At 41.0% G+C, this 19,720-nt stretch overlaps 2 protein-coding genes across 10 annotated transcripts; one reads left to right on the forward strand and one right to left on the reverse strand.

Moving 5' to 3' along the window:
• Positions 1-252: 252 nt before the first annotated feature.
• LOC107038399 (titin homolog) lies at positions 253-15,118 on the forward strand. Of its 2 annotated transcripts, XM_015257481.1 has the most exons (9): positions 253-515; positions 598-720; positions 3,212-5,447; positions 6,760-8,434; positions 9,531-10,876; positions 11,669-11,908; positions 12,591-12,809; positions 13,380-13,562; positions 13,895-15,118. In XM_015257481.1, the coding sequence occupies exons 2-9, from the start codon at positions 697-699 to the stop codon at positions 14,485-14,487; spliced, it is 6,516 nt and encodes a 2,171-aa protein (XP_015112967.1). In that variant the 5' UTR covers positions 253-515; positions 598-696; the 3' UTR covers positions 14,488-15,118. The 2 variants fall into 2 exon arrangements, with proteins under 2 accessions (XP_015112967.1, XP_015112968.1); XM_015257482.1 differs by lacking the exons at positions 12,591-12,809; positions 13,380-13,562; positions 13,895-15,118 and having other exon boundaries at positions 9,531-10,881; positions 11,669-11,818.
• A 4-nt stretch (positions 15,119-15,122) lies between these two features.
• LOC107038400 (transmembrane protein 230) lies at positions 15,123-18,391 on the reverse strand. Of its 8 annotated transcripts, none has more exons than XM_015257483.1 (4): positions 18,036-18,391; positions 16,734-16,855; positions 15,992-16,114; positions 15,123-15,596 (listed from the first exon to the last, which is right to left on the reverse strand). In XM_015257483.1, the coding sequence occupies exons 1-4, from the start codon at positions 18,058-18,060 to the stop codon at positions 15,459-15,461; spliced, it is 408 nt and encodes a 135-aa protein (XP_015112969.1). In that variant the 5' UTR covers positions 18,061-18,391; the 3' UTR covers positions 15,123-15,458. The 8 variants fall into 8 exon arrangements, with proteins under 8 accessions (XP_015112969.1, XP_015112977.1, XP_015112975.1 ...); XM_015257491.2 differs by having other exon boundaries at positions 16,734-16,842; positions 18,036-18,390; XM_015257489.1 differs by lacking the exon at positions 18,036-18,391 and adding an exon at positions 17,472-17,696 and having other exon boundaries at positions 16,734-16,842.
• Between the last annotated feature and the right edge of the window lie 1,329 nt (positions 18,392-19,720).

A 19,720-nucleotide genomic window follows, 5' to 3' on the forward strand; every position in this document is an offset into this window, starting at 1 on the left:
CTCATTTGAGCCATTGATTATTTACAAAACCAAGTTCTACCTCACTCTCCCTAATAACGAATAAAAGAATCCTGTTTTTTCTCCAAAAATATAATATTCACATCACGAAATGTAGAATGCCAAAGGCGCGAAATTTCAAAACCCGCTGAGAGCTTAAATCGCGGCAGCACTGTCGCCGGAACTGCAGAATGCCTCCCTCCAATTACAAAACGCGGTTCTTTGTTCCCTCTTCTTTCTTCCCGATGACACATTTGGCCGTCAGTAGCGTGGGTCCTTCTGAGCTAGTTGCAAGGGTTAAGAAAAATCGTCCACAAATTTTAATTAAAAAAACTCGATCGCAAACGTATCAAACGAGTTTTCAGTTATTTTTTAAACAAAATAAACCGTGAAAGCGACGCATTCGAAGTACATCGGAGTTCGCGATATTTTGGTTTTTTTTTGTGGCGATCGTCGTGTGTAAATCGCTGCGAGCTTAACCGGCCGGTGGCTTCCATTGTCCACCGAACATCGTGTTTGTGAGTATTCGTACGACGCATTCTTCGATTCTAGATGCTGTGAGGCATGGCGCTGAGGTTCGTTTTTTAATTATTGAAACAGCTCAAGAGGATCCCGAATTTCTGGGGCCGGAGGGGGCGGAGGACGAGTCGTGAGGGGAGTTATGAGCAGCTCGTGGTTTAACCATCCAACGACATTATTATGAATCTGTTCAACGGCGCCAATGTGAGTGTATACATTTTTTTCACATCCCCCGGGTGCCTGAAGGTTATTCAGTGTCCTGACGAAAAAATACGTTTTTTTCTCGATAAGGCTCTGGGCTCTGTAGATGTTTAGGTCGTGGTGACTTCGACCACGACTAATCCTTCAGTGATAATTCCTCTTGACTCTTCGCGAATAATATTGTATATGACTGAGGGTTCAGTCCAGTTCTCAATACAATGAGATGATTTTTTTCTCGTCTTGCATGGAAATGGAAAGAAGCAAGAGGGGAGGGGAGACGATCTACGGAGGCTGAAAAAAATCGGGTAGCGGATCAGTGAATACGTCCAAGAGTAGTGAGGTTGTTGAATTTAGTAGTGAAGTGGTAAAACGGTGCAAGTCAGTTTTGGCTATTGGCCAGTTTTCGATGAATATCTCGGAATCTAAGGGAGATAGCTCAATTTGGGTTATAACCTTTTTTGTAGAGCCGATTGAGAGCTACAACAAATGTGATTACGAAAAATTCGCTATCTCCCTTAGATTCGGAAATATTCCCCAAAAACTCAACTGGGAAATAAGTCAACTTGAACTGTTTTACCACTTCGCCACTGAATTGTACACTGAGGTTTTTTTTGTTCATTCCTGATGAATGAGTCCGCTATTAGGGAATAGGGGAACAACTGCGGCTCCCTTCAGGCCACTGATTGAAATTTACGTGAAATCAGAAAATTTATACCTCATTTAAAAGTTAGGGGAGGTTGGGGTTAAATCGGACACTTGTTTTTTTTAAAATGTTAATGAGGGGTTGAAATGTTGATAAAATTTAGAAATTTTTTTTCAATACAAAGAACAATTCTTTCCCTTTGTGGCGAGCCTAAATTGAGCTGAATTGATAAATTTGTTTCTGAGTTATGAATTATTTTACAAAAGTGTAAAGTGTCCATTTTACCCCACCCTCCCCTATAGATATGATTTGCTGTAGAAATAAATTCATTGCCCGCTTGATGTTTTCAATCCTCTCGGGAAATGATTATTACGTTAGTTATTATTAAATGCTGTCAATAATTGTTTTCTCGTCTTGCATGTGAATGGTATGAAGCGAGTGGGGGAAGGGAGAGAATTCGAGGATGTTGAAAAAATCGTCTAGTGAGTCGCCAGTGGATGTCTCAGGATTGTCTAATGGTGCCCCTCTCGAATTCTTTGGGATTTTTTTTGTTTACGTCTGATGAATGAATTGTTCCACGGGAAAAATGAAAATTTCTTCAGGCCACAAATGAGTTTGAACAAATTGTTTTGTGAAATAAAAAAAATGAGTCAGTTTTTGGTTAAAGTTAGCCAGAGTTTACCCGTGGTTCAAATTAAGTTTAGACCCCTCAACACTCGGGGATCTCAATCTGGAATTAATTTAACTTTAACTGACGTTTAACCGTGGTTAGCTAAACTAAAAATTGGCCCTTAGACCTCAGGACTAGTCCAAAGTAATAGATACGATTTGCTGCAGAACAAAATTAATTGCTCGTTTGATGTTTTCGATCCCCCAAACAATCATTATTCCGTCAACGATCCTCAAATGTTGTGAATAACAAAATTAATAGTAGTCACCCCGAAATACCGAAGACTCCAAAGATAAAACGATTAACAACCCCATATCTATAACTAACGAGGATAATATTAACCCTAGATTGGTCACCCTCTGAGGGAAACCCGCCGCGCGTCATTTTCTTCAATTACAATTGACTGGTTAACCGGAAAAATTGAAAAAAATTTGACTTTGTCGATTGAAGTGTCTAAAAAATTACAGTAATTTTTAGATCAACATATTTCCCAAAATTCCTACAGAAACCAAATTATTTCGAACAGATGAATTATCTTTTCCCGTGTTAAAGGGGTATTCGCCTCCATCGGAGATAAAACCACTTGAATTTCTGGATTTTTTTTCCGTTGAAAAAATCGCTTTAGAGCTTTGCTTTTTCTACAATATATCTTTTTTAATAGTTACACTGCATGACTAAAAATCTGGTTCACCTGATTGCGATATTCCGAATGATCTGAAATGAAAATTTTTGACTTTTATACAATCTATCCACATGTGGTCTTCGTTCGACTGTTGCTCAATGATATAAGTTCATACACACAATACTAATTAATCTCGAGAGAGAGAGCGCACTCGAGTTTTCGACAATTCACTTATTTCTTCGTTTTTAAAAGAATAAGAAAAACTAAAATGTAAAAACAAATGGATTTTTTGAACCGTTCAAGGCGAATACCCCCTTAACTGAAATCGCCCATGACGCGACGTAGCCGGAAGCTCGCTAGACGCGCCCGGGCGGTGTAGAGTGAATCCGGCAACGCTGAAGCCTAAGTAACACGCCGGGGAATCCCCGCGGAGGTGACCAAAGTCGCAGGGTCGCGTTTGGTGACCAGACTAGGGTTAACCGAGAATTATGAAAACAATCTTGACCCCTCCCATGGGTCCTTTCCGCTGAAAAAACGATAAAAATCGCGTTGTTCTTAGTTAACCCCACGGGCCCCCTCAGTTACCAAGATGAAGAGGAGAGGCTGCGGTCGAGAGAGTTCGTCCACTTCGTCGTCACCCGTAACGGTGCTTGACATTTTGCAGAGGAACCAATTACACGGTGTGAATATCACGTCTTCTAGAAGAAGCAATAGCGACAACGCGTTCCCCCATCATGTTTTGTCGTCGGGGACTGAACAAGCGAATACCACAATAATTCTTGATTCTAGTTCAGAGCCAGAGTCGGAGTCATCTCCGAAATGCGAGCAAGGCAGTCGTAGCCCCGATCGCAAGGAGAGACCAAATAGCAGGAAATCCCTACAGTTCTCATTCTCCCAAGAGCCTCAACAGAGGTTCGGTGATCCCCCACAGCTGAAATCATACCTAAAACCAAGCCCTCGAGAGACTATTTCCCAGCCCCTATCCCCCAAATCCCAATCAGTAGAGAAGAGTATCTCCAAAGCGTTCGATCGTATCCGAAAAATTCGCGCTCGGAGGGCATCCGAGCGCAAAGAGGATCCCAGGATGGGTCCCTCCACCATCCTCAGTACACCAACGAGCCGACCAAGCACCCCCCACGGCGATGAGTTTCCCATTCACATACCGAGTGATGACGAAGTCATTATCGACAAAGAACCCTCCGAGAAGTCTGGCAGGCCCAGACGTAACTTGACCAAAAAGTTCTCCTCTATTAACTCACCAACTAATGCTTCGTCGGACGTTGTCGAGCTCTCCGATGATGATGAGACCCCCCCGCCGCCTCCTAAGCCCCCACTCGATAAACCTGACGATAATGTTGACAACATCCCGACGATTGACATCACTGAGAGTGAATTGGACAATAAGACGCTGAATTGCTTTCCCATGAAGAAGACCCCGCGCGTGAGGAGCAGCAGAAACAGGAAGAGATCAGAGAGAAATGATAAGATCAAGACGGAGAGTAACAGTGACTGCATTGTCCTGGAGGATTGCCCCGGGATCGCTGAAGACGCCAGGCCACTTCCAAACGCGGAACCTCCCAACATGAATGCGTCCCTCCTTGAGGAGGAGGACCTGCCGGGCTTCGGGACAACGGACCAGCCGAGAGGATTCCGTCATCACATCCCCGGAGACAATGAGGAGGACGTCTGTGAGATAAACCAGGGTCATAAGCCGGAAGGTGGAGCTGCAGTGAGCGAGATCATCTCTTCGGACTCTGAGACCAACAAGAGCACTCCTGTAAAGGCTACTAAACCGTTCTCCCTGAATCTTTCTGCTGCTAAGGAATATGCTGAGAGTTATCTGTTGATGAAGAAGAGGGAGAAAGGAGGGGAGGAAGATAGCAGGGGCGGGAGGAGGCTGAGGTGCCGGCAGAAGTCGAAGGAAGTTGAGGAGGCTGAGAGTGTTGTGATAGAACCTGAAGAGATATCAGAGGTGCCGAATGAACAGATCGGTTCAACTGTCGAGAGGAGTAGCAGTGGCAGTGATAAGACAGCAGAGAACACTAAGAAGAGTGACGAGGTCATTCAGGTAGAGGAGCGGCAAGTCAGCGGAGAGAAGAAGAAGCGCGGCAGAAAACCTGGACTACAAGTTGCTTCGGCTGTCGAGGAGAGGAGCAGCAGCGATAAGACGGCTGTGGAGAGTGAGAGGAAGAGGGACGAGGTTGCTCAGGAGGTAGACAGGCAGTCCAGTGGGGAGAAGAAGAAACGAGGGAGGAAGCCCGGGTGCAAGGTGAAGCCCAGGGGCCAGACGAACTCACAGTTGGCTGCTGAAAATCCGCCAGAGCCGTATCAATACACCAATACTGTTGGCGGATTCATTTTTAACGCCATGTCGAAGACTCAGGCTGAAGCGAAAGCTCCGAATCCAGGGAAAGATGATCCCGTTGAGAGGAAGAAGCGGGGGCGAAAGCCGGGGGGGAAGAACAGGCCCAAGGCTGATCGCGAGAGGAACTTGAAGAGCATTGTGAAAAGGCCGAAGAGGAAGTACAATGGTAAATCCAAACTGAAGCTGAATAACAACGAGCCTGCGGTCCCAGAGTGCTGCTTTGAGAGGTCGTGCTGCTACTTCGCGGGGTGTACACATGGCAATAATCATAAGAAGCCTGGGAAGCTTCCTTCTCTGCCGGAAGATACTGATTTCGTCTTCGCGGAGCAGTTGTATCAGGATAATATAGAGGAGATCAATAAGAGACTGTTGGCGCAGAGGGCGAGTGTTGACGCGGGGGCTGATTCGTCTGGGGCGAGTGATCACAATTGTGAGTTTTTGAAATTATTTTATTATTCAATAGTTACACTGAGCGAATCGGTTTTCTCTGATGAAAACCAAAGTGAGGAGAAATGTAATTTGGGGGATAAATTTTCACGCGATTTCATTGAGACAATTGAAATTTCTTTCTTTCTATTTCACTCGTTGAGGGGTAACAGAAGGCCACCGTTTCCTGGAAATTTTGAAACGAAGTTGCTGCTCAGAGTTATCGATATTTTTTTAACCCAAAGCACGTTGATCTGTATCATCGCTTTCTGGAGATTAATGTGCTTTGATTTGTAAAAATATCGATAACTTTCAGCAGGAAATTTGGAAAATTAGCGCATTCTGTTACCCCTTAAGGGGAGACTAGTATGAGTTTTAAATGTCGCGGGCTGTTCGAATGCGGTTGTCTAAAAATGAATAATTAGTGTAAAAAAATTAATTGTTTGTTGTTCGCTTGTCCCGCAAACGTTGAAAATGGTAAAAATAGTCCAGGGCCTCCAATTTTTGAGCTACTGAGGTTTCTTTTTTTTCAACATTTTTGAAAAAATGTGTACAATAATAAATACGAATTCGTTTTTCGGAATTCAACTCCTACACAACTAATCTCGTTATTTTTCAAATGAAAAATTGTACGATTCATGTAATTTTGGAATATCTAAATTTTAATATTTAAATCTTATTTTAATATATAAAATTTTAAATATTTTAAGGATAATGTTTCCGCCTAATTTACATAAATGGCGCAAATTTTTATTTTAGACAAAACGAAATTAGCTATGTAGGAGTCGAATTTCAAAAAACCAATTCGTAATTATCGTTGCCTACATTTTTTCAAAAATTTTGAAAAAAATGAAACTTCTGTAGCTCAAAAACTGGAGGCCCTGGACTATTTACAACATTTCAAGCGTGTGCGGGGCAAACGAAAAATAAAAAATTCAGTAGCGAAGTGGTAAAACGTTTTAAGTCTACTTATCTCCCAATTGACTTTTTGAGGAATATTACGGAATCCAAGGGAGATAGCGAAATTTTCGTAATGACATTTGTTGTAGCTCTCAATCGGCTCTACGAAAAAGGTTATAACAAAAATTTAGCTGTCTCCCTTAGATTCCGAGATATTCATTGAAAACTGATCAATAGTCAAAATTGACTTGTACCGTTTTACCACTTCGCCCTGAATTAATTTTTCCGCGCTAATTATTCATCTTTACACATATAAATGATTTTCAATGTACGAGAAATCTCACTCCAATCGCCCGCGACTTAGAACTCACAGCACTCTCCCCTTAAACTGAATGTTTTTGCTCATTGTTTTTCAGGTGACAAGGTGCCGAAAGCAATAATCCAATTCCCCCTGGACGTGGTAGCGAATGGAAATGCCTTGAACGGCAAAGAGGTCCTGGGCTTCACAGTACCTCTACCCCCCGGACTACCCGAAAACGACGGTCAAACGTTGGAAACTGCCCCCGAGGACAATCCCCCCAAACCTAAGATCGTGCAGGACAAGCTCTTGCCCAAAGGAACGATCAACCACGTCCTCGCAAAGCATCTCAAAACCGACGCCCCTCGCTCCACCGACGCCCCAGGTTCCCCGAAACGCGAGAAATTCGGAATAAGATCAACAATACCCTCGCGACGGTGTCTCAACCCCTCTGCGGATGCCAAAACCATTGACTCAAAAATCTCATCAGCTTTCGCCAAAATTTGGAAGAGGATTCCCGAGATAGCAGCTCTCATGGAATCTCCATCAAAGCGAATTTGTCGTGACGAATCATTTGATGAAGATACCACGGAGAACGATCAGATCCTCGAGGAGACAAGACCCTTAGAGAGACGTAAATCTCACCTGTCGGAGTCCATCAGCAACACTGATCTGAAAAATGGTCACATTAAGGCAGTGGGGATGTTAAACGGGCTCTTCAGTGACCCTCACATCCTCCCTTCGTCAGGAAGAAGTCGTCAGAGTGGCGAAAAGGTCTCTCGAGCAGCTTTCAGACCAGAGAACGGACAACAAATTAATAGTAAAAAATATGAGGACAAATTGAATGATAAATCAGAGGAGAGTATTTCACGTCTGACGAAGGAAAACTTGGCGATGATGGACGAATCCACTGATGCTCAGGACGGTATTGATGTCATGTCTCATATAATGAGGCAAATGCAGATGCCCGGGAAGCCGGTCTTCCCCCCGATGACTCCCCTGAGTCCTCCCAAAGTGCCTAAGAAGTCCTCAGAAGACTCGAAGAAACACGAGAACACACCGATGAGTGTGAGGAACAGTCGGAAAAGAGTCGCTGCGGCGAGTGTGCAGGACCTGGAGATGAAGAAGAGGATGAAGGGGAAGGGTCAGTGGAGTCTGAATAACGATGACGCTGAGTCTACGACGTCCGTTGAGAGTCGTCCCTCAGAATTCATCAGCCACCCGAGTCATTCCAGTTATCTCCTGAGTATTTTCGACAGAAAGAGCCCTCCGAGAAAGGAGGAGTTGATTCAGGCCTGGCTGAGCAAGGATACTGAAGACTCGAAGCATGATGCTGACGACGTCAAGTCTCTCGAGAATTCACACTCGCCGCATTCGGCGAAAACCTGTGTGAGGACTCCCGACGAGCGAGACGACGATTTCCAGATGGGAGATACTGTCGACACCATTCTGGAGGAGTCCAGTGATGCTGACGATTGGATGCTGAAGATTGGGTCGGAGAAAGAGCATGTTACTGAGGGCGTTCGGGAGACTGATCTCTGTTCGGGCTCTTCGTCCTCGAAGACTGTCTCAAACTCTTTGAAGGAGAGCTCTTCTGGCATCGGGACTGAGAAGGAGAAACAGAGCTCCTTCGAGACCGGCGATGGGGACGATGATGCTCCTGAGGTTTTGACGGCAACAGTCTCTCAGGGGGGCGATGATGATGATGGTGATGAGAAGGAAGATGAGGATGCTCTGTTTCTGGATGTTGAAGACGACGACTCTCTGATGGATGAATCCCCGGAAAATAACGAGTAAGTTTGTTCTTTCTTTGATGCTTGAAGTAATTAGTTGTTTTTTTTTTTTATTGAATGAAAGAGATACAAAGAGAATAACCGTTTTTATATTCACCGAGAACTATAGTTCAGGCACAACCTCAGTTGAATTTGATTCAAGGCCCGGGTGGATTTTCTTTCGAACGTCATTTCGATTGTTTTTCCATTTTGATGATGTAAAATATATCACAATTTCCAGTGGATTTGACGTCACGCAGGAGTCCCTCTAAATGAGATTGAACAATGATTTTTTNTTTTTTTTTTTTTTTTTTTTTTTCTTAATCGGTATTTTACATCGCTTTGCCCTGGTTAGGGTTTACTGCGATGATGATCAAGACTTTAAATGGTCGGCGCGGTGGGTAAGTTTACCACGACCCACCGAAGCACCGGGCATATGGAAAAAAAACTGAACATTTTTAAAGAGCGTTTTTAATGAAGATTCAAAAATAAGCCCGATAGAGAGGAAATAGTGAATGGACAATTCAGTAGCGAAGTGGTAAAAAGGTTTAAATCTTCTTATTTCCCAGTTGAGTTTTTGAGGAATATTCCTGAATCTAAGGGAGATAGCGAATTTTTTGGAATTACATTTGTTGTAGCACTCAATCGGCTCCACAAAAAATGTTATAATAACAATTTTGCTATCTTCCTTAGATTTCGAGATATTCATTGAAAACTGGTTAATAGTCAAAGTTGACTTGTACCGTTTTCCCACTTCGCTACTGAATTTATCATGGTAATTAACGAACTGACGGCCATTGACTACTGTGACAAATGACGACCTAACAGCCATTAGATACATCAAATTATTAATTTGCAATTTCCTCCCTATTGGCTTTACCTCTCAATATTACACAAAAACGCTCTTTGAAAATATCCACCATTTTTGCAACGTTTTTTTGATTGTACGATCATAATTTTTGGAGACTCCAGCTAAATAAAACTGATTAGCAATTGGAGATCATTTCATATTATCAAAATAAAAGAGCCCCGAGGACCACGTTCGAAGATTACTCCACCCGGTCCTTGATTTTAAATTCAACGATTATCTAATTCTAAATTTCACATTTTTTCACAGGAACAAAGAGAGTAAGGTCAAGCAGCCACCCAAGATATGTTCTCCTCCCCGAGCAGAGTCACCCCCAACAATAAATCCAAACGAATCACCGCAGAGGAGACCCTCTATATTAAAAGCCCCCGTCGTGGTCTCTCGAGGAGAATCGTCAAAGGCAATGGCTAGACCGCCCGATTGGGACGAGGATGAAGCATCGACCTCCGGTCTTTACCAGATGTCGAATGTCGACAGATACTGCAGTCAAAACCGTCGGGAATGCAGCATTCAGTACTCAGGAGTGGATGATCCCGATGCCTACGAGCCTGGCGACGTGGACGATCTCTACGAACCGGTGCAAACGCAGGCAGACAAGATGTTCTTTCCCAAGGACCCAAGACAGTTCTTCAGAGGCTTGTGCTATGCTTATTTGAAAAAGGGAAGTTGCACTAGACTGGACTGTCCCTTCGACAATAACAAGTATTCCTATCACCTCCAAAACCTGCCCAAGGCCCCCCCCGCTGTGATAGAACTAGTCCTCAGCCATGCAATCGCAGAGAACTACTTCCACGCTCTCTTGGACATCTACCCAGAGGCCATAAAGACACTGCCACTGCAGCCCATCCAGCGAGTTTGCGCGAGGATTCGCGTTGAAGCCGAGAAACACAAGACGAAGGTTCAAATCAACTACTCTGCTTACAGATTTTATCAGGACTCCATGAAGCCCACGGTTGCAGCTCTATCAGCGAAAAACCACTCCCCCGCGACGATTATCGATATATTGTCCAAGGGATATCTCCTTCGTGATGACGACGACATGAAGAAGCTGATGAGAGTCCTGATTGCCTCGAAAAAAATCCCCCCTGGGCATCATTGGGATACGTTCAAGGATTTAATCAAACTATTAAATTCAAGTCCTCCGCAGTTTCTGGTTAGTCTGATTCTCAATGACTGCATCAGGTTTGACAAGTCGAGGGAGTATCTGGTGGAGGTTTACGAGCACGTCATCAGGAGAATCCCAGAGCCATCGCTGCAGGGCATTGATCCGGGACTTTTGAGGCCATTCAGACAATTTTCTGAAGCTGTGCGGAGGCCGGAGGGGGGAGTGGCAATGAGGGAGTTAGCTAATGGGGGGAATAGAACGCCAATGCCTGATGTAGAGCAGGATTTTGGCGGCGAACGTCAGCATTGCCCTCAGATCGCTTCTCCAGACGAAGTTCGTCATGCTGAGAAGTATCAAGAGGAGGAGAGGAAGGAGAAGACGGTTACGGAACCGCGTAGGAGGAGCGTTAAAGAGAGATTGGGGCCTAGGGATGTGTTGAACAGGCCGAGGAGGATGACAACCCAGGAACCTCTAGATTTGATCCCCATAGGTGAGGTAAATAATAATCTTTCTTTCAGTTGTGCAGAGCGATTTATTTTTGTATTTTTTTGGGCTGAGAGGACGTTCACAGTGGAGTTCAGTAGCGAAGTGGTTGAAGGGTTGAGGCGATTTTGGATATTGGCCGGTTTTCAATGAATATCTCGAAATGTAGCTATCTCCCTTAAAGCCTGAGTGGATGTTTTTTTTTTATTTTGATAATCTGAAATGATTTCCAATTGCTATTCCCTTTTAGATAGCCCTGGAGTCTCCAGAAATTATGATTGTACAATCAAAAAAACGTTGAAAAAAAGCTGAACATTTTCAGAGGGTTTTTGAATAATATTGGGAAATAAAGCAAATAGGGAGGAAATTGCAAATTAATCATTTCATGTATCTAGTGGCTAGTAAGTCGCCATTGGTCACGGTAGTCAATGGCTGTCAGATCGTTAGTTATCATGATAAATTATCCATTCACTATTTCCTCTCTATCGGACTTATTCCTTAATCTTTATTAAAAACGCTCTTTGAAAATGTTCAGTTTTTTTTCTACTTTTTTTGATTGTACAATCATAATTTTTAGGGACTCCTGCGTGATGTCAAATTCAATGGAAATTGTGACATATTTTACGTTGTGAAGATGGAAAAACAATCGAGATAACGTTCGAAAGATGATCCACCCGGGCCTTAAATTCGGAAATATTTCTGGAATATTCAACTAAAGACTAAATTGAATTAAACCGTTTGACCACTTCGCTACTGAATTAATTGAATTGACTCGAAATATTCATGTAAATGTTTGCAGATCGGATCAGCAGGCCAAACTCCCTCTACAGGGAATTCCTGTGGCCCCTCCACTGCGATCTCCTGACTATTCAACTGAGTTTGAAGCATCGAGCCTACGATCGAGTCATTGAAACTCTCACCAGTGCTAAAAATCGAGTCTCAACTGGGAGTCAACCATTTGCCAAAGGATTCTATCACATCTTGTGCAGGGAAATAATCACTTCAGCTGATCATTTGGAGGCAGTTATGAAACGTTCAGGTAATGAGTTTTTTGAGCAGTCGGATAACGGTCGTTATCGAGTCAACAACCACTTAAATAACAAACGTTGCCATTGAAACGATTGAAAAGCAATAGAAACTTTTCAGTTACCAGTGTTTACTAGAAATTAGTGCCTTTCTTTATCAAAGAATATAGATTTCTTTAAGTTTCTTACGTCTGTCTGAAAAATCTCTCTCTCTCTCTCTCTTCACATTTTTCAGTGGAGTTTTTTTCTTATTTTACCTGCGTAGGAAAACAATTTATGTAGCATTTATCGATATTTTTTTTTTGAAAATCATCTAGTAGATTGCCATTCAGAGAATTCAGTGCCATAAGTGATGTATTTTTTCAACATATTTGATATGTATCTTTAAGATTTTTGAGGAAACCCAGAAGATGAATAGAATTTTATTTTAGAAAACAAAAATCAAACCAAAGTGGTGAAAAACGTTTAAAAATCATCGGTGACGATGAAAAAGCACGTGAAAAGTATGTGTGAATATTTTTTACGTGGACCCAAAGAGTATATTGAAAAAAAATGTATGTTAATGAGCGAATAAACTTTATTATCCAAATAGATTTTTGTATTAGTCCTTTGCCTCTGCATTTATTCTGCAAAACCTTCTTTCTCACTTTCTCATCTCTTCCGTTTTTTTTTCTTTTTTTCTCGATCTCTTTCCAGTTCAGACGAGGAGTTACAAAGTTCTTCCTGTATTGTTCGAAGTGGGGACATACTTATTAATCAGATTAGCTAATGATGGAGTGTGGATAATTGCTTATCGTTTATTGAGAATCTTGCAGAGATTGTATGGGATCAGAGAGGCTGCGAAAAATTATTTTTTAATGGCCGAAATTTTCATTGGCAATCGTCGACCATTGCAGGCACTTGCTCTGTTGAATCGTGAGTGTTAACGACTAGTAGAAGGATAGATTAGACTAGTAAGAGTGTTGAAAGTGTAATCGAGTTGTAATAAGGAGAGAGCATAATTAGCAATTACGTCAAACATTTTTTTCACCGAAGTTTCATGGAGAGAAAAAAATATTCCCTAATATTCAATGAGTTCAGTTAATTGAATGAGTTGTTAATAAATTTGCTCGTTTCCTGATTACATCTGAGACCTCCATTCCGTTATAATTGTTCAAAATAAAACGTGAAAATCTGAAGACCAGTACAAAGTTGTATGATTTCGAGAGTAAGTAAAAAGTTCAATTTATGTTTATGAATTACAGATATCCTAGTCCTTTGTCAATGAGTTTAGTATTTTAATTTGGAAAAATAGAAAAAAAAATAGAAAGTCTTCCTTTGGAGGAGGATTTACCCAATGATTGAAAACAAAACTTTGTCAAATTAATTTTGAGTGACATCCAATGTCAATGATTTTTTTTTCAAAATTTTCTTTCACACTGCAATGAGCATTTAAATGTTCTTAAAATTAAAAAAAATATGGGGAAATGTCATTTTTGTCAACAGAATATAAGTTGCTCTCCAAGCATCGAAGTAAGTGGGCTCTCAGGAGTCATTCACAGGACAAATCCCTGAGGACATTTGTTCTGGGGAATTTGATGATGAGTTTATGTAGAGATTGCCCGCAAGAGGCATTGAAAATGTTGAAGAAAGTTCTGCAGCAGCAGATCACCTGCTACGAACCCATTGGTAAAATGACAAATTTTTTGGGAATCATGTTAATGGGGAACTCAGTAGTGAAGTGGTGAAACGGTACAAGTCAATTTTGACTATTGCCCAGTTTTCACTGAATATCTCGGAATCTAAGGGAGATAGCGAAATTTTCGTAATTACATTTGTTGTAGCTCTCACTCCGCTCTACAAAAAAGGTAATAACAAAAATTTCGCTATCTCCGTTAGATTCGTAAATATTCCTCAAAAACTCCAATGGGAGATGAGTCGACTTAAACCGTTTCACCACTTCGCTTCTGAAATAGTTCCAGGGGTTGACAGACAGTACTGACCCTGCAATTTCTTTCCAGATTTATCAAAGTACACCGATGAAATCTGTAAATCATTGCTAGTGTCGAATAAAAAGGAAGAACTGATTGAGATGGCGGGCTTAATCGTTCATCACAATTTGAATGTTCGACGGTCAACGCTGCGAACACTCATCGCAACAGTATTTCATTCGGACACTTTTTTATCTCGACAGTTGCACCAATACGCAACATTGATCGGTGTCTACCCAGTCATCAATATCCGGCCTCTCACCTGCAGTCTCGTCCATTGCGATTGGACCGAGGAGGAGATGTTCCTCCAGGTTTTTTCTCTATTCAAAAATATCAGAGAAACGCTCGGTCCCTCGATTGAACAGGTCATTCCAGAGAGGGTGCTTATTTATCTGAACTTCGAGATTATTGCGGAGTTCACTAGCAATCATATTATCAAGGGTGAGTATAATGGAGCCGTTCTAACTCGTGCCAAGGAGAAGATGAGACGGGCTCTCAAGCGTTTCAATTCTGCGATCGATGTTGCCCAGGACATTGAGAGGATCTTGAAACTTTCCAGCGAGACTGTTATCGCTTTGATCAATTCAGAGGATTTTATCCGCTTGACAGAGCAAGGAAAATAACTCAAAGTTTATCTTACGTTTAATATGCGGTTGAACCGTCTCGATCAATAATTTTTCGCTTTTTTTAACGCACTCCTATTATTTTATTATCATAATGAATTCCGAGGGGGAATTTTTTCCTTTTATTCTTCGACACAAGCAGTTTTATGAATTTTTATTATGCCGAATGAAACACTTATCGACTTTCTATCTTCGTGAAAACGGGTTTTCAATAATCATGTGCTGAAATTTTACAGCGCAATATTTTGAGTCGTTTAATGGGAATAGTATCTGAAGGTTTTTCATTCAATTTATTCAGTTTCTATTGTGTTTAATGAGATAAGCAATCGTATTAGAGACTATTTCCGTTGATGACTGTGAGTCTTTATGCATCACACACTATATTATTATACTGAAGTGAAGTGAGGGCAAAGTTTAGTTTTTTGAAAAATTCGTTTGCCCACTTCATGCACATTTTTATAGTTTTTATTTCGCAGAGTACGACTATTTGTATTTTATTACGACTTCAAATTTGTTGGACAAATTATTTCCAAATTTTTCATTTTATTCATCGCCGCGATCAATCTTATGTTTCTTACATCTGTACTCTTATGATTTAATTATGAGGATAAATAAACAGTTTGAATACTCATGTATTGCACTTTGATATCACAGTTTAATCCTGCTCCCATACATATTCCCCATTACACACTTTATCTTCAATAGTAATAATAATAAGAAAAATAGTGAAAGACGATGCAGAGGAAGTCAGAAAAATTGAATCATAGTAGGTACTGCGTAAAAAAACGATCAGAAATATGAGAAGTAATACTTGTGTTCAATCTATTGAAATGCTTCTTCTTTGTAGTGACTATTTCTTCCTGCGTAGAGATGAAAAAGCACGTTGTGGCATCACTTATTTACAATCAATATCCTTATGATTAATCAACCGAGTGGCAAAATTATATTCTCTCCCTTTCATCGTTCAAGTCTCAATCAAATTCTGGAATATCGTCGAATGAATAACCAGGAACTTTGCTGTATGCCATTAGGGCTACTCGAACGTGATAGGCACCAGGGATGAACATTAAGGCACCCAAGATTATCATCGGCCACATTCGATCCTTGTACTGTAATTTGAGTGAAAAAAAATGTTAATGAGAAAAACAAAATTATACTTTTGGATCGAGGATGAGGCTCAATTGATCAATTCAATGGAGAAGTGGTACAAGCCAATTTTGACAATTGACCAGTTTTCAATGAATATCTCGGAATCTAAGGGAGATAGCAAAATTTTCGTTATAACCTTTTTTGTAGAGCCGATCGAGAGCTGCAACAAATGTAATTACGAAAATTTCGCTATCTTCCGTAGATTTCGAAATACTCCTCAAAAACTCGACTGGGAAATAAGTCGACTTAAACCACTTCGCTGCTGACTTTGATTTTGAGTTTTAAACATTAAGAGAAAATTAAAAAATGCCCTTTTTGCCTCATTCTCGCGTACTATTATAGAATGGTGTCTCACCTTAGAATCAATGTGGCCACTGACAATTAGACTGCCTATGATAAGCATAACTGTGCCTCCAACAAAAAGAAGGGCTGCTAAACCAATGGCCTTCCATGGAATCTTCACTGGAGGAGTTACAAACTGCAACAGAAACGTTGAAATCATAGAGTAAAAACACTCATAGCTCGGTAAGGAAAGCATTTAGGGGAGCATGGGGTAAAATGGACACTGGACGTTTTTAAAATTACTCATAACTCAGAAACAAATTTATCAATTGAGCTCAGTTTAGGCTCATTACAAAGGGAAAGAAATGTTCTTTGCATTGAAAAAAAATTATTGGATTTCATCAACATTTCAAGCTGTCATTAACATTAAAAAAAAGTCACAAGTGTCCATTTAACCCCAACCTCCCCTAATTATTGAATATAATAAGGCTCGGTTGCACCAGCTCCAGGTAACGAAAACGTCAGATAAGAAAAAAAGTAAATTTGGATGTTCGATGGATTATTTTACCCGGGAGAATATCTCAGATTTATCCCAGGAATAAAAAATAAAATTTAATCCCAAGGTTAAGTCAGTGTTAATCCAACTGAGGCTACAGGATAAATAAAAAATTATTCTTCGGGTCAAATACTGAAAAATTATGACCTCGAGGATAAATTTTACCCTGGGGTTTACTTGCATAACAGGGCTCGGTGCAACCGGGCCATAATATAATAATTAAAATATCTAATCATTACAAATATTAAATATTTAATACCTGCGAATCCACGAAACCATTATCGGTTTCGGTGAGCTGCGTGTAATCCACGTTGTCGAATTGTCTTTCAGCCCTTCCCTGCACGTTTTTCCTTCTTGACATACTCAGCCTGTAAATCGAATCTATAAGAAAAAATTGCCCATTCAGATAATCGATCAAATCTCAATGGGCAAGAAAATACTGTCAATCAGACTTGGAGGGGAATATTTATCTTCTAAAATAAACGCTAGCTATCTATGCATTACTCGAGTGACAGCCGGGTGTGTTTTGTGTATAATGGAACCGACTGGATGCGAAAACGAGAGCATTCGTGTACGGAAATAGAACTCGCCTTGCGCAGTGGAATATCAAGTCGATAAAATTTTCCACTTATTGCTCGACGATATTTCTCAATATTCCAACATTCGCGGATTGTCAACTGGAGTACAGCTTGAGAGCCCCTCTAAAACGAATAGGGGAGGGTGGGGTAAAATGGACACTTTAGTCTTTTTTAAAATTATTCATAACTCAGGAACAAATTTATCAATCGAGCTCAGTTTAGGCTCGTCACAAAGGGAAATAATTGTTCTTTGTATTGAAAAAAAAATTAAATTTCATCAACATTTCAACCCCTCATTAATAGTGCAAATAAATCCTGCAGTTTTAAGCACTTCAACCAATAAAATAGGAGTACTGAAGCACTCGTGAGGGCGGACAGAATTGTTTATTCGGTTACATAATTTCTGAGGAGTTTTGCACCTTTCGACAGAGAACTCAGGCGATAGCACTCAAGCGAAATCGATTGCTCCAGTTTTCAGCTTGAAAACAACAATCATGTCTTCCACCCCTTTGAGAATAAACTCCACGGGATTCCCGGCTCGAATGTCAATGTGACAAACAGATCGTCTGATCCTGAGGTCAACTATCCACTTTCAGAGAAAATTTTTTCCCATTTCCACTGAAATGCGTTGTGCGAGCGCTTGAGGGCCGACTTCTTAAAGAATCTGTTTTACCCATTCGCCGGTTTTGCGGGCAGATGGCGGATGGGTTACGAATATCGACGACTGGTCGGTAACGCAAAACAATAAAAGCGGGAAAGTACTATTTTTCGAACTAATTAAAATTCTCTGAAAATGAAAAGCAGCTAGACATTTTCTTTTCATCACTATTTCACCGCTAACAATCGAGTGATCAATCTCTCAGATTAATGATTTCGCTGACAGCCGCTGGGGCCTTGAAAGAATGTTAATCAATAAACCGTGAACTGTTGAACAAATTTTCATGCGATGAGAACGAAAGTTGGAGCGAGTGGTGTCTCGTTACCTGTGTTGAACCACCTCTTCCACATTTCCACGCAATGTCAACTCAACACGACAGGGTAATTCAATCCCAGCGTCGTTCACGACACTATTAAATTAATCTGATTATCCCCGCACACGGCAACATTTGGGAAATACTTCGGAGGCACAGATTCACAAATGTTAAAGGGGCGTACTAAAAAATATTGCGATTTTTAATGGACAATTGAATCGAACATGAACGGAGGTGGCGAGTCGATTAATAATCGGGTAAATTCTCGAGGATACGTCGCAGTATCATAGAGTGGGGATAAAAACTACAAATTCCGCGTGAATACTCGATGCAAACATCATCGGAACGTCTGGGGCGCGCCGTGCAAGGAGTGTTGCGTGCACCCTCGGATCGATCTGCGGATGATGCGGTTCTCTTTCTCTCTCACTCGAGGTGATTATTCTCCCCCTCGCGGCGAGGTTGCTGGGAGGGGAGAGTGGGGATGGAGGAGTGGAGAGCAACCCCCTTCACAGATCTCCAATCTCGCTCCCCAATTTTTTTTTTCAATAGAATTCAGTAGAGAAGTGAAACGGTTCAAGTCGACTCATCTAGTCGAGTTTTTAAGGGATATATCGGAATCTAAGGGAGATAGCGAAATTTCCGTAATTACATTTGTTGTGGGTCTTAATCCGCTCTACAAAAAAGGTTATAACAAAAAAATTGCTATCTCCCTTAGATTCCGAGATATTCACTGAAAACTGGACGATAGTAAAAATTGACTTGTACCGTTTTACCACTTTACTACTAATTTGGTGGGGACATGAGTGTCAAATCTCCTATTGATCATTTGATCCTCCTCGGAGGAGACATTCTATTGTAATGTTTATGCGAAGCAACTGTAGGGGATAATGAATGTGACTAACGACGTAGATTCTCTCGTTTTATTCTTGTGAGAGAATATCTCCTAGTTGAGTTTTTGGGGAATATTTCCGAATCTAAGGGACATACCGAAATTTTCGTAATTACATTTGTTGTGGGTCTTAATTCGCTCTACAAAAAAGGTTATAACAAAAAAATTGCTATCTCCCTTAGATTCCGAGATATTCATTGAAAACTGGTCGACAGTCAAAATTGACTTGTACCGTTTTACCGCTTCGCTAATGAATTTTGTGGGGACATGAGTGTCAAATCTCCTATTGGCCATTTGATCCTTCTCGAAAGTGACATTCGATTTTAATGTTTATGCGAAGCCACTGTAAGGGATGATGAACGTGGCTAACGACGTAAATTCTCATTTCATTCTTGTGAATGAATATTTCCCAGTTGAGTTTTTGGGGAATATTTCCGAATCTAAGGGACATACCGAAATTTTCATAATTACATTTGTTGTGGGTCTTAATCCGCTCTACGAAAAAGGTTATAACAAAAAAAATGGTATCTCCCTTAGATTCCGAGATATTCATTGAAAACTGGTCGACAGTCAAAGTTGACTTGTACCGTTTTACCACTTCGCTACTGAATTAACGATTACAATCTCTTATATGCATTTTTTTCGACCTTGGAAAGTGTGTAATCAATTTTGTGTTGACATGAGTGTCAAATCTTCTATTGTCCATTTGATCTTCGCAGGAGACATTCTATTTTAATGTTTATGCGAAGCAACTGTAGAGGATGACGAATGTGGCTAACGACGCAAATTCTCTCATTTTCTTTTTATG

This window comes from Diachasma alloeum, unplaced genomic scaffold (assembly GCF_001412515.2).
Source record: "Diachasma alloeum isolate Michigan unplaced genomic scaffold, Dall2.0 Dall_scaffold_00280, whole genome shotgun sequence".
Lineage (NCBI taxonomy): Eukaryota > Metazoa > Arthropoda > Insecta > Hymenoptera > Braconidae > Diachasma > Diachasma alloeum.